This window comes from Phocoena sinus, chromosome 16 (genome assembly GCF_008692025.1).
Source record: "Phocoena sinus isolate mPhoSin1 chromosome 16, mPhoSin1.pri, whole genome shotgun sequence".
NCBI lineage: Eukaryota > Metazoa > Chordata > Mammalia > Artiodactyla > Phocoenidae > Phocoena > Phocoena sinus.
In genome coordinates, this window is record NC_045778.1 from 20,639,639 (window position 1) to 20,654,729 (window position 15,091).

Genomic DNA, 15,091 nt, shown 5'->3' on the forward strand with positions numbered 1-15,091 from the left:
AAATATAAATAAATAAATGAAGTTAATAAAAGTACAGGTCCACAATCCCTTCTCCAAAACCCTTGGGCTCATTTGCAGCATTTTGGAATTATGAATGTTAAATAATTTTTTAAAGCACACTTATAATGTAGCAACCCATAGAGGTCTGAGGCAGCACCTAGATCGAACACAGAAAGTAATCAAACATTAAACATTGCCACAGTAAAACGTACGAACAGTCCCATTTAATACCATAAATAGCCTCAACAGTTCAGATCAGGTTTTGCTGTAAAATTATATACACAATTCTTTTCCAGAGTTCTGGATTTTAGAATTACAGATAAGAGACTTGGGGACCTCTGTAAAATAGATGAATTTGTATGGGAATGGGAACTATCCAAAATTTTAAGAGACCTTCCCTGAGACATTACTCTTTTTGAAGAATTTGGAATCTTATTGTGAGAACCAATGAAAGTTTAAATATTAAACCAATGAATAATATTTAAACAGTTTTCATGGCATTTAAAAAATAAAAAAACAGTTGCATTATAGCAGAAAGTCACATGTGTTGCATCACTCAGTGTTACAATTTAATGACAGGAGATAACTAAGCATCAGCACCATAAAACTGTTAAGATGTTTCTTAAAATTCAAGTAAACAGTTCTAAAGCACTGAAAATTCCGTTTAAATACCAACCTGCAGCATCAATAGTTTTAAAAGCTATAACCCAGTGACTGGTTCTCACGGTAGTCAGTGACTATTCTGGCAACTGTAGGACAAAGTTCTTCCATTACTAAATATTAAGCTTTCTGATAACCTCCCACTTAGCAATAGTATCTCAAGAGTCACAAAAGGAAAGAACTATAAGTTATTTAGAGAACTATTTGTAATTTAGATTTGCACAAGGACATGTATTCTAGCAAAAAAGCAAAGACTATTTTCACCATACTAATTTTTTGCTTTCATAGATTCTCAGAATAAGGTTTACATAATAATTTTTAACCCTTAAAAGTCAGCTCAGTTCAATTACAACCATAGAAACTGTACTGGTATCAGAACATAACTATTTTATTACAAAACTTAACAGTATTTACAAAATGAAAAAATAATCAAATGACTATTGCAGGCCAAAGTTAAAGGTTTTTGAGCCGTGATTGAAGAAAAATTAAGCAACATTTTCATGCACTCACACACCAGATCATTTGTGAAATATGCAAACTCTTAAAATTCATGTTAGTAAAACTTCCATGTATTCACAATACTTGTATGTTTATTGGAAGATGCCAAAAAAAAAATCCATGGTTCTGTACAGTAAGTTTAATATTAACACAGTTTGTTCATTTCCTTTAATGTTTTTTGGCTTTCATGAATACTCACTGCATTGAACATTTTGCAAGTAAGAATTATAATAGTACCTCTGTCACCTTGCTGGATTCATCACCACAAAAAAACACACTAATAGTTAGTTTAATGCTTTTGCAGTAAACTGAATAGTTGTAACTCCAAAGTTATATTAAACTGAAGCCTTCATTGTGGTCAATAGCTTGGATCAGTTTAGAGCGTAGAGTTTCTTTGTCCGTGTATTTTGGAAGATCCAGAAGATTAAAACAGGTATGGGAAACTGGGAGATATTCCTCACCACCTCCTGTTGACTGGATGACTAGTATTAGACTCTTCATACCAAGAATAGGAATGCGATCACTACCTGTCAAAAATACTGCCAAGAAAAAAACCATTGAGCCAACTACTTTTTATCAAAACAACAATATGGAGTATCAAGTTATTAAGACAATCACCACAGCAAAGCTTTACAGTAACATTTGCTCTAATGGAAATGTTACTTCTACTGGAAGCCTATCTCCAGAATTTGTGGAAGCCTGATTTTGAGACACATCCAAACAATATTTTTTCTTTAAAAGTGTAATCTTAATATTAGCACATAGGAGATGCTTAATAAATGTTTAGTACATGAATTACTACTGTCCCTGAAACACTCTGAGAAAACTTCTTTTTGAAAAGAAGAGCCATTTAGAACTAGTTTATAAACAAAATGCAGTTTTGATTATGATCCCTTTTTCTACTTGTCTTGTTTCTGTCATTTTTAAACAGAAATTTATAATTGGCAGCCAAATCTCAAATCACTGAAGATGACCTGTCATCCTATGATATGCAAAACAGACACAGATTAGGCTATAAATAAGAGAAGTCCTGGAATAGAAGAGTTCTATTTTCTATACCAATTCCCAAAGTTTTCATGCAGAAGCAAGGAGAAAAAGAAAATGAAGACTGAACACAGAAAAGAGCTACATTGCAGAGATCTTTTTAGAAATTCTAAAAGGAATTACATCCCTAGTTTATTGTAATCAGTGTTATAAATTGTTTTCTTTCATCTGAAAGAAACAATTCTATTTTGGAAGCTTAACTGAATTTAGCTTTCAAAATATGAAAACACATGTAATAATGTAGATTAGAAAAATTAAAAACAGGACCTTGGTATAATAAGGAAAAAACCTTACCCACTAAAGTGAATCAATTAATCTCCTGTGAGAATAAGTTTATTAGATTCCATTCTCATAAAACACAAAATTAGAAATACTTACACAAAAATTGCTTTTTCTTTTCCAATGGTAATTCGTGAAATACTTCCCAAAACATTTTTATTGTAGGATGTTCTGCCCAATATTCTCCTTTGTATTCTGTATTCTAAAAACAACACAACCTTTTATTAATATTAAGAGATATGTTTTATCTCGAATCTGACAAACTGGCTTCCTTAGCACATAAAGCTAACATTGTCCAGGTGTTTGAAACTCATGTGATTCAGTTAACTACTTACTACTACTTGGGCATTTTGCAATTGTTAGTTCCAGGGGAAAGGGAAGAAAATATGTATGAAATCAGCAGAAATGTCTCCCACCTCCCAATTCAAAGAACATGATAGGACTGTAATATCTTCCAAAGTAAATATTTAAAGGATAAACCAGAATTACTAAAATATTAATGGATTATTAAAGTTCAACATGGAATTAAGTATCTGTAATAATTATAAAATTTTCTTTCCCTATATTGATGAACAGAAGTCATACTAATAATTTTGTATTATTCTATCTTCTCTTTAAAAAATAAATGGTTCTAAGACCAACACCGGTAATTTTCTGTGGTAGTTTCCAAGATGGCCCTCAAAGATCTCTGCCTTCTGCTATTCATGCCCTTGTGTAGTCCCTTCCCACACTGAACAGACCTGACCTCTAATGATTAGGATATTGTAGATATGAGAATGCATGACTTCTGAGGCTAGATGACAAAAACTTCTGTGGCTTTAGCTTCTTTTTGATCACTCAGTCTAAGGGGGAGCCAGCTGCCATTTCATGAGGACATTCAAACAGCCCCATGGAGAGGTCCTCATGGTGAGATTCTGAGGCCTTTGGTCAACAGCCATATGAGTGAGCCATCTTGGAAGGGAAATTCTATCCTTAAATCTCAGATGACTAACAGCAACAGTCAGTATTATGACTGCAACCACGTGAGAGACCTCTGAGCTAAAATCACTGGACTAAATACACCTCTGAATTCCAGACCCTCAGAAACTATGTGAGACAATAAATGTCACTGTCATCTTTCAGCCACTATGTTTTGGGGTAATTTGCAACAAAACAGCTAATACACTTCCCCTTTAACACACACTCCTTTCTTTGTTCATCAGGCCAATTTCTATTTATCCTTTAGGGTTCAGATTAAATGTCACCTAATTCATTCATTGACTCATTCAACACATATATAATGAGCTTTAGTCAAAGTTTGGGGCCGTGGGGAAACTTCAGTGAACAAAGTTCTTACTTACCTGGTGGAGTGTACCATCTATGAGACGCTTTCCCAGTTTCTGTAGCCTAGGTCAGGCTTCTCCTTATATACCATTCACTAAACTCCCTTCCTTTATATTCATCACAGTTCAATTACTTAATGTCCAGCCTCCTTACTAGAGGACAAAGACCATGTCTCAATCTTATTTACTGCTCTCTTCCTAATCTGTTGCATAGTATCAGGCAACCAGTAGGGGCTCAATGAATATTTGCTTGTGGGCTTCTTGAATTTGGGGCTCTTTTTGTAGCCATGATTATCTCAATGACTGAACGCCTGAGAAATCCACAACATATTTGCTATTAAATTTTTTTTTTTGCGGTACGCGGGCCTCTCACTGTTGTGGCCTCTCCCGTTGCGGAGCACAGGCTCCGGACGCGCAGGCTCAGCGGCCATGGCTCACGGGCCCAGCCGCTCCGCGGCATGTGGGATCTTCCCGGACCGGGGCACGAACCCGTGTCCCCTGCATCGGCAGGCGGACTCTAAACCGCTGCGCCACCAGGGAAGCCCTTGCTATTAATTTATAAAGGTTTGGAGAAAATGGTTTGATTTTAGAAATCAGCTGATGTATTAACTTGTTTGAATTAGTCTGTGACCATGTTAGTGGGGAAATGAAAGGAGGATGCCTAGTTTTTTCTATTTTCCTTTTTTTTTAAACCTCAAGATGGTTCTGGGGAAATGTCTACACAGTCCTGATGAAGAAGAGCATCTAAAGTCATAAATCATAATCAATGAAATTATAATGAATCAGATACACAGTGGAAAAAACTAAGTATACTAAGTACACTAAAATATACTTTAAAAAATGTCCTGTCTTACTGAATGAACACTTCTATCAGTTATATCTTCAGGCAAGGTTTTAACTACTTGCTGAGTACCCTTCTAAGGTTCTGGAAATACAGCAGTGAACACAGAGAAAAAAATCCTGCCTTTATGGTGCCTACATTTGTAGTGGGGGGTAAGGAGCAGCAGACAGTAAAGACAAAGTTTTATTTAGTCAAATTCAAAGAAGAAAAATAAAAGCACAGAAGGGAGATAGGGATGTATATGTGCACATGTGCAATTTTTAGTAAGTTACCAAGTGAAGGTCTCTGAAAAGATATAAAGACATAAAGGAAGTGAGAGCAAGAAACGTTTGGAATTACCAAGGTGAAGGGAATTTCAGGCACAGGAAATAGAAAGGCCACAAGACTGGAGGGTTCTAGGCTCAGCAAAGAAGCCAATAAGGCTGAAGCAGAGAGAGAGGAGGAATGAAAGAAGATGAGGCAAGAAGGATAAACTGTGTAGGATCTAAAGTGTGATGAGAGGTCATTACATTGTTTTCATTGTAGAGTGACTGGAGGTGGGGTCCATTTCCACTGGGGTATCCTTAAAGTCAATACAGCTTTCTTCTCTTCAGCAGATCAATTTACCCCCAAAAAGAAATCTTCACTCTCCTTCCTAGAGGATTTAAGCCTGGCTACCAGCTTTCTGAGTGCCAGCTTCAGTTCTACCTGTTTTCCCAGATTCTAAAGCCTCTCTCCAGAGTTGTATTTTGCTGGGTAGGAAAGGGGATGTGAGAGGTCTAATAATTCCTTAAGCCAGCTCTGAAGTAATCCTATTGCTCTTAGCCCTGTCCTGCATCCCTGCCATTACAGTAGCATGACGTGCCAATTCCTGAGCCTTTCAGAGATTCTACATTGTGACACGGGTTGCCTCTTGACAACCCTGTCCCTCTGGAGGCTTCCAATTCAATTTTCTTTGTTCTAAGTCACTCAACTCATCCACCTATTCTCTCTCCTTTTAAAAATATTTATTTTATTTATTTATTTTCCTTATTTTTTTTTGCTGCATCGGGTCTTACTTAGCTGCAGCACATGGGATCTTTGTTGAGGCATGCAGGATCTTCTTGTTATGGTGCCACTATCTGTTCGGGTCTCTCTCTAGTTGTGGCACGTAGGTTTTCTCTCTCTAGTTGTGGCGTGGGGGCTCCAGAGCATGTGGGCTCTGTAGTTTGTGGTATGCAGGCTCTCTTGCTGAGGCGTGCGAGCTCAGTAGTTGTGGCGGGCGGGCTTAGTTGTCCCGCGGCATGTGGGATCTTAGTTCCCTGACCAGGGATCAAACGCACCTCCCCTGCATTGGAAGGTGGATTCCTTACCATTGGACCACCAGGGAAGTACCCATCCACCTACTTTCTATCTTCTAAAACTATTTTTTCTCTTGCTCACTGTATTTTTTTTTGGGGGGGTGGGGGGGTGGTTATTCCTATTTTTATTCCTTTATTGTCATTCTAGTGAGATTTTGGGAGGGAGCAGAGAAAAATGTGTTTATTCCAATACGTCTAACCAGAAGTCCTAACTTTTTTTTAATTTAAAACTTTTATTCCCTAGATTATTACACAGTAAAATTGACTTTTTCTGATGTGTGTATAGTTCCATGAATTTGAAACACATGTAGAGATAAACCACCACCACAATCAGGATACTGAACAATTCCATCAACCCAAAGAACTCTCTTGTGTTACCCCTCTGCAGTCACACTCTCTCCATCCCTAGCCCCTGTTCACCATAGTTTTGGCTTTTCAAGAATGTCATGTAAGTGGAATCATATGGTATGTAATTCTCTGAGACTGACTTCTTTCACTCAGCATAAGGACTCTGAGAGTCATCTCAGGCATTGCATGTGTCAACAGTGCCTTCCGTTTTAACACACAGTAGTATTCTACTGTATGGATGCAGCACAGTTGGTTTATCCATTCACCCATTGAAGGATATCTGTGTTGTTTGACTTGTTTGCAGATTTTTAAAAACATAATTAAAAAAAAAAACTTGTAGTAAAATACACATAACCTGAAGCTGATCATCTTAACCTTTTTAAAGTGTACAGTTTGGTAGCATTAAATACATTGGCATTACATGCAACCATCACCACTTTCCATCTCCAGAAGCTTTTCATCTTCCAAAACTGAAACTCTGTACCTATTAAACAATAATGCTTCTTTCCTCCCTTGTTTATAGATTTTTGTGTGAACATAATATCTAGGAATGGAACTGCTAGAGAATGTAACAAATATATGTTTAATTTTATAAGAAAATGTCAAACTGTTTCCAAAGTGGCTGTATCATTTGTATTCTCAACAGCAATGTATGAAAGTTCCTAATGCTTTGTATCCTTGTTAGACTTAATAACATATTTTTTATGTTAGCTAACTTAACAGGTATACAGTATAGAACTACTAATGCAAAAGCTGTATCAGAGGTTGCTAGATTACAAAGATGGAAAAATGTACAGATCAACCCTGCATACATCTTTCTTAAAGTTGATCTAACGTAGCACTTTTCACTAAATGTTTATCTGAAGAAATATCTGAGAATTACTTGTATAGAAAAGAAGGAAAAGAAAAAAGTTGTTTAAAAATTCCCAATCTTCTCCCTAAAGTTTCCTGTATTGGTTAAGGCATCAGTAATGAAAATCATGAGTATTATTTATTCTCTGATAAAAAACGTAACATTGAGACTAATCAGAAAAAAAGGAAACAAAGATCTTAATCACTGTGAGTGCTTTTCATAATGGTTTTCCTAGGATTGAGGCAGAATGAAAGCCCATTCAGTTTTAGCTGGGGCTTCTATTCAGCCTCTATCATAGATAGTATTTTTCTATATCAATACCAGAGATATAAAAATGCTATCTAATTCATACAATTAAAATTCATTCATTGTGGAGTAAGAAGGGTACAGTGTTTTCCTATAAAAACGATAGTACTAAATAGTGTAAAATGGAAAATAATAAATGAAAGAGCAAGATTTCCATCAACAAGCCATGTTTTCCTTTTGCCTTTCCATTTAAACAATATCAGAGATTTGTTTTCCCCTACCTTTTCCAGTTCCTTCCAGTCATAATTTGTATTTCCAATAACCATTGCTTGTAGTTCATTAGGCTGGAAGAGCTGAAGGACTTTTCCTCCACAGACCTTATGAAAGCCCGCATGAAAAGCATCAAATAAGGAAGCCACTGATTTACTGAATATGTAATCCACATAAGCATCAACAAACTCCTGCCTAGAAATGAAAAAGCACACATGCACAGAATATAAAAATCACTTTTTATAGAGAATACATATTGAAGTCTTATTAAAACTTTGAATGCAGCTGTACTTTTTGCTACTTATGTATAAAACTGAGAAAGTATGAGTAAGGTTCAAAGGGACAAAGTCTTTATGAAGAAGTCTATTATTCTTTCTATACAAAAATCTGGTATATCTATGAGGCATGTACAATCTCTCATTTACAGCCATTCTTAGGCTATTTCTAAGTGAAAGATTTCATTTCCTAATGGGGAGAATGATGATACAAATGGCTATAAAAAATTTTTTAAATTCACAAATTATTCAGAATTTATACGTACCATTCCACATACATCCCTAAAAAGAATAACCTCTTAAAAATACTAGGTGACAAAAAAAAATGAGAGCTTTCGGATTCAGACTATTTGACAGACTACAGTCTGTTTTTCCTTGGGTTTCAAGGAATCTGATAACACAATTTATTTAAAAAACTAAAAACCCAAGAGGGACACTAAGTATTCTTTAAGGATAATCATTAAAGATTACAAGTGCAGTTTCTTTTCAAATGTATGTGCACATACATATAAATACACACATACACATGAACACTTTGGATGCTTTTCTTCCTTTATGATACAAAAGGAAACCCCTTTACCCAGTAATTAGAACTACAATTTTATTCAATTTGTTCTGTTAGCCACAAACACTTTATGAGCTATCTGGTCAAACCAATAATGAGAATGGGTACTAGAGGATTTCGATATTTCATACTCCTGTTTTCCAAATTAAAAAGGATGATTCTATAAATGGGAATACTGGTAAATTTAGTCATCTACAGATAATCATTTTAGCAAAGTTTAAAATAATACCAAACTGAATTTACAAAGAGGGAAAAAAAAAAAAGGTTAAAGGAGGATATTATAAAACTGGGTGGCCCTAAGGAAAAATTAATAATAGCATATGCTTATCAGCATAAGGTTCTGATGAGAAGAAACAGATAATTTTGTAATGCATAATTTTATAATTAATCTAATGAGGAAGTCAAATTTATACTAGTTAAGTCTCTTTAAGTACAAAAGGTTAAATTGTTTTATGGGCTAACATTTTTGCCTTCAACACTTTCATTATGTAACTAGGACTGGCAGTACAAAGATCAAAATTCTTTAAATTAGTTCTAAATAATCTATGGGAAACAATATTTGTTAGAAACTTAAAGAATTAGTCCAACAATAGAAACTTTAAAAGCTGAAAAAAACAATCTTTCTAAATCATAGTCAAAGTTTTTCAAAACCAAGCTTTTTTTTAAAGGGTAAGTAGAAAGACCTAAATTATTTTCACATTATTTTTAAAACAGCTTTGTTTTTTATCAAAGTAGAAGTATATACATTTTAAAATGTCAAACAGTAATAATCCTAACAGCCAACATTTACTGAGCACATACATGTGCTAGGTACTACTCTAAGCATTTTAAAATTATCGCCTCATTTAATCCTCAGAATAACCCCATGAAGTATATATAATTTATCATCCCATTTTATGGAAAAAGAGACTATGAGGCATGGAGACATGAACTAATTTACCTAAACTTAGTTATACAGCTTCTAAGTAGTAGAATCAGGATTATAATCATTTGGATCAAGTCCCTGGCAATTTGAAGAAAACTATTTGTTAACTATTTTTGCTATTCCTTCTGATATTTACCTTCAAACTTCAACACAGTTCTATTGTTATTCCTTGATTTACAATTATAAATATTATCTGATGCAGTGAATACTGAATATTGGTTCAATATTTATTGTTAACATTTTTATGATTATAAATATTCAGCTAGGGAGTATTCTATGATTACTTTTCTTAAAAAGAACTTTTGTTTCCCTTAGGTTGCTACCTCATCTCCAACTTCAACAGAAATGTCAATCTCCTCTAGATTCATTCAAATATTTTAGGTTGCATTTTTCTCCTGAAGACATTCCTCCTGGAGCCCTCCATCTTCTTGATCTACCGCAGACTGACTGCTCTTTCTAAATCATGTACACACTGCTGTTCCTCTTTGTCTCTATTTGTTTTTTTTGGATCCCCTGTCTTCCTCGTTCTTGGTTCAATTCCTTGTTTTGGTAGGACACATCCTCCACACATTCTTAAGAAAAATGTGCTGGAAGTAAATTCTCTGAGACTCTGCATGTATAAAAATGTTTTTATACACCACATACTTGATAGTTTCAATATAGAATTCTATGTTAAAAATAATTTTTTTCCCAGAATTTTGATCTCCTAGCTTCAGTGTCATTCTTTAGAAGCCTGATGTTATTTTGATTCTTAATTCTTTGCGTATGGTCTGCTTTTTTTTTTCTGAAAGGTTTTAGGGTCCCTTTTTCTTTGGATTTTGAAATTTCATGTATTTTTGCCTTGGCGTATGTTTTTTCAGTTCACATGCTTTCCATCTTAAAAGGCATGTCACTCAGTTCTGGGAAGTTTTTTTTCGTACCATTTCTTTGACAAATTTCATTCATTCCATTTCCTTCAGTGAATTTTTTTCAGTTTTTAATAGTATCCTTATGGATGCTACTCTTACCATCTTGAGGATACTGATTTCAATTTTCATTGAAGTTTTGTTTTTCATCCTACACTGTTTGTGTTTCCTTGGCATTCTTTTTCACTGTTTTGGTCCTTTCTTAAATGTCTACTGATCTTTGGTTATTCACTTACATTTAAAAGTTAGGCAGTTTTCCCAGAGAAGAATCCTCCAATATAGAGTGTCAAGGAGGAGGGAGCTGTAGACTGTCACTTAATCTCCCTGTTTTCATTTCAGCCCTTTGTCCCTGGCTGTACCTAACTGCCCTCAAATCCACAGTTCCTTTAGTTCAATCTCCCCAGAATGTAAATTTCCAATCTGCCTAGGCTGGAGAGGGGAAGTTGCCAGCTACTTGTGTACTAAGGGAAATGGGTTTCTAACTGCTTCTTATAACAGCCAATCTTTCTGTTTCCAGCTTCCCCTTAAACTCCACAGACATACACATTTTAACCTGTTTTTTATTCTCAGTGCCTGAGGCCTCTGTTCTGCAATATGAACTGTCTGCCTTCTTGGCTCCCAGTCCATCTTATGTTGCAGCTTTTTCTGGCTGGCTGAAGTTAGGCACCACTGGCTTCTAGCTTCCAAAAAGGTGTTTGCTGTTGTCTCCTCTCCCTTCTCTTTGTTCTTGTTGTTAATGATCTTTTAATCCCTTTATTAATGTCTTAAAAGGAGCAAAAGGAAGATTAATTACGTCCTTACCATTCAAAATAAGTTTTATCTGAGTAAAAACTTAAGGTTGTGACATATTTCTAAATACAGAAGAAAATGCCTACTGAATCTTTTTACTACCACTGATGCTGCTTATAATTCACTTACCGATTTTGTTTGTTAACAGCTGTGTCTGCACCATTTAGAACCAGTTCTTTCACTTCTGTTGCACCAAAGTTTTCAACTGTGATCTATTAATTTAAATTTTTAAAAAAAGTCAATGTCAGACTCAAAACTTATTAGATTATTTTAATAACCTATTATTATAATCTACCTTTCTCTCATTAAATATAAGAAGTAATAAATTTGCAGTAAAATTCTGCTACCATAAGCTTATTTGTGAATTCTGCATAAAGCCACAACTAGAAATCTTCATCTTCTCTGGCAGTTTGAAATCCTACCTTGACTAACTAATTACAAATCAACAAGTGTTTGGTTTGTTAAAAACAGGAAACTGAGTATTTATCATGTGTAAAACTTCAGAAGGGTCACTATAGGAGTAAAATATTAGAAAGGATGTTTTCCACGGACAAGTGAAAGACTCGAAGTCAGAATGCATTCAGTTTAGACTAGCTATGCATTATTCCCACATGATAGCTGCTACTCTTGAATTCTTCCTTGCTGCATTCTTAATTACAAGTTGTTTTTCCAGTTTGCCATTAATTTGGTCTATAAAGAGTCGGTTATTTTGAAACTTTAAATTTCCCTTACTAGTGTACTCATTTTCCTAATGTTACCATTCCCACCTTTGAATCTTTCTTCTTCCTATTCCCTTTTTTTTGGAATATTATCCTCTTCTTTTGAAACATTTTTTTTAGTATCTGTTGTCTATAAAACACTATGGTGGGAGTGGGATGATAAGAGATGAATAAATCCCTGCTCTGGAGTTTACTATCTAATAAAAGAGGAGAAATGTGATATGTAAACAACTCATTATAATAAAATCAATGCTATAATACAGACATGAACAAAATACTACCAGACCACAGAAGAAAGAAAACTTACTTCTAACTAGAGGAAGCATTAAAAACCTTGAGGAAGAAATGTCATTTGAAAAGCACCTGGAAGGGTAAGTAGGGCTCTGAAAGTTTAGGAGAGGGTGGAAATTTCTGACTGAGTACAGAGACTGAACAAAAGAATAGATATGAGAGCAAATATCAAAAAAAAGTATGCCCCTAAAAAGCAGGAATGGTAAGGTATATAAAAGAATATTGTGAGACATGACAAAATGCAGTATGAATGGAAGGATACAGTGAAAGTTAGAAAGAAAGCCAGATTACAAAGGTCTTTTAAGTCCATTATAAAGCTATTATGCTACAAGTAATAAAGAGCCACTGAACGTCTGGGAAAGAAATGGTAGTAGGAAGGAATGTTTCAATTACCACAGTTCTTAGATATACTAAGCATTCACAAACTTGGTGATTGATAAATCAGAAATTAAATTGCTTGGAACCCAATGTTTCAGTCAATTGAGATGAACAGTAAAGATTCAATGATAACTGACATGGTTATAAGTGAATCAACTGAAAAGGAGAACTAAAATTTCATAGTAAACAGAAGTCCAAGGAGAATTTTTTTTCTTGAAAACTATTAAACATTATTAAAATAAATTAACTTATTTCCCCTAAATCTATCAAATTTTCTTAAAACTAAACTATGTGCCAATTCTTAAAATGATCAAAGAATGGATAAACTTTATTGAGGGGGCACATAATTTTTTGGCAAGTTGTGTGATAGTGGAATATGGTATCTTTTGTCAGCTTTGACCATAAAAACATAAAGAGAACTGTTTAGGGGTGGGGGACAAACAAAGTTTGAAAAACTGAAGGTTTTACCATTTTCCCAAGAGTCTAATTTATAATACTGAAATTGTTACTTCTGAAGTGACTTATAATCCTTGCTGATTTTCTCTTCTTTAGCTGTCAACTAGTCTACTTCTGCCAGATTCTCATTTGTCAGTGGCTTTGCATGTAACTGGATGATTTACTGAACACCCCTCTCAGAGAATTAAGTTCTGTATCTTTCACAAGATTTGCAATTTCATCTTTCAAATAATATTCCAATGTATTTGTATTGCATCCAACCGTAAGACTAAATAGGCAAGGATGAATGTTAGTGTGAAAGGGATATCTGAGTGGGAATTAATCTTTTAGGTGGCAAATTCATTAGTGAATATTTTCATGTTACAATAACCTATGCTTCTCTAAACATTCTTGTAATTGCAGACTCAAAAAATGAACACTTTAATAAAGTGGACCCCTTGTATTTGTAAAGATCTTTAGTATAATGTTAAACAACAAAGGCTTTGAAGTCACAGAGCTGGATACAAATACTATCTCTAAAGTGTGATGATTGTTTTCAGTTTTCTTTATATGTAAAATAAGGATAATAATACCTATCTCTTGGGATTATGAGGATTAAATGAAATAATGCATGTACTGTGACTAGCATACAGTTAATGCTCAATAAATGTTAGCTAAAGGGTTCTTTAAGAATATCATCCATCAAAATAAAGAAAACCATAAGGCACAGCTGATAAATAAAAAGGGATGATGAACACTCAGGCTACTCTATGACTTTTCATCTTACCGTAAAATTAAGACAAAATGTTTCCTCAACATCATCTTCTGGATAATCCAGTAACTGTTGCATGTTTCTGAAAAACAATATATGTTTCTTTGAAGTAAAATATTATTGAGTATTTTGACTATTTTGCTTATGACTAAGTATATATTTTCATTCATTCTTGATCAAATCGTTTTGTTAATTTGTACTTTTACATTTGTTTCAGAATGGTGGATGTACAATGGCAAACTTATAAACAATGCTGAAGAAAAAAAATCCTACTCTAAGGCTTTCATCTCCTGCTTTGAATACAAAAGCATGTATCCACCTATTTTCAACACTTGTTCTTATTTATATACAATTTTTATTCCATTTTATGTAATAAATAAAAAGAAACTTTACATATTACATGTAGGAATGAAGGTGATTAGAAGTAAAAGTCCAAATAAATCATTTAACTACATTCAGGAAACATTACCTTCCTAAATTTATTATCAGATATTCACAACGTATTGTTAAACTAAAAATTCAGTACATGGTTTTATACACATAATGCTTTCAGCAGAAAATTCTCAGTCTGAGTAACACAATGGGTTTTCCTTTATTAGAAGGGCTATTAGTTTATTTTGGAAATTCAACAAGAACAACAGAAACATAATTATTCCTAAAAGGAAAGCTTCTGGACATTCCCCATTTCCTATTTTCTAAACCCCACTCTTGCCACTTTTTACAACTAACCTCCCAACATCAGGCATTAGTTCTTTCAAATCATCCAGAGATGGCTTCTTTTTTAGCAGTTTCTTATACAAAGCCAAAGGAAAATGGAGGTCCACAATAGTAAAATTATAAATTGCTAATCCACAGATAACACCAATCAAGTGGAACAAATCACTGTCTTCAAATGTCTAAAATTATAAGGGAAAAATAAGTAAAGACTTGTTCTCCAAGTTAAAACATTAAACTTTCTCTGATTACAAAAACACATACTTGTGGTAGAAAGTTTTGGAGACACAGAAAAAAGTAATGAATAATAGGAAAAAAGTTCATTCTCATTCCCATCTCCCTGGGACAATATCACTGTTAGTATTTTTGCACATTTGCATTCAACGTATTTTCTGGGACAAACAAAATTAAAATTTAGTTGAGACGATACTAAATATATAATTTCACAACTGGCTTTTTCCCCAGAAATAGAATCGTTTTCACATCTTTAAACATTACATTAATAAATGAAATGATTACTAGAACTTTTTTTCTGACTTAAAAAATTATACACATTCAAAATTTGGAAAATAAAAAACCTAAGGAAGAAAATGAATTAAACACCTGTAATCCAATCACTGAGAAACACCCAAAAACAACGATT

General features: G+C 34.1%; 1 protein-coding gene across 7 annotated transcripts in view; it reads right to left on the bottom strand.

The window, feature by feature from the left end:
• Positions 1–204: 204 nt before the first annotated feature.
• Positions 205–15,091, bottom strand: part of HERC4 (HECT and RLD domain containing E3 ubiquitin protein ligase 4) — a 134,160-nt gene continuing 119,273 nt past the window's right edge. For all 7 annotated transcript variants that reach the window (XM_032608095.1, XM_032608091.1, XM_032608093.1 and 4 more), the window contains 6 exons: positions 14,464–14,630; positions 13,750–13,816; positions 11,269–11,351; positions 7,692–7,875; positions 2,581–2,683; positions 205–1,697 (listed from right to left, as the gene is read on the bottom strand). In XM_032608095.1, the coding sequence (XP_032463986.1) occupies positions 1,489–1,697; positions 2,581–2,683; positions 7,692–7,875; positions 11,269–11,351; positions 13,750–13,816; positions 14,464–14,630 (813 nt within the window). In that variant the 3' untranslated portion in view covers positions 205–1,488. The remainder of the gene's footprint in view (positions 1,698–2,580; positions 2,684–7,691; positions 7,876–11,268; positions 11,352–13,749; positions 13,817–14,463; positions 14,631–15,091) is intronic.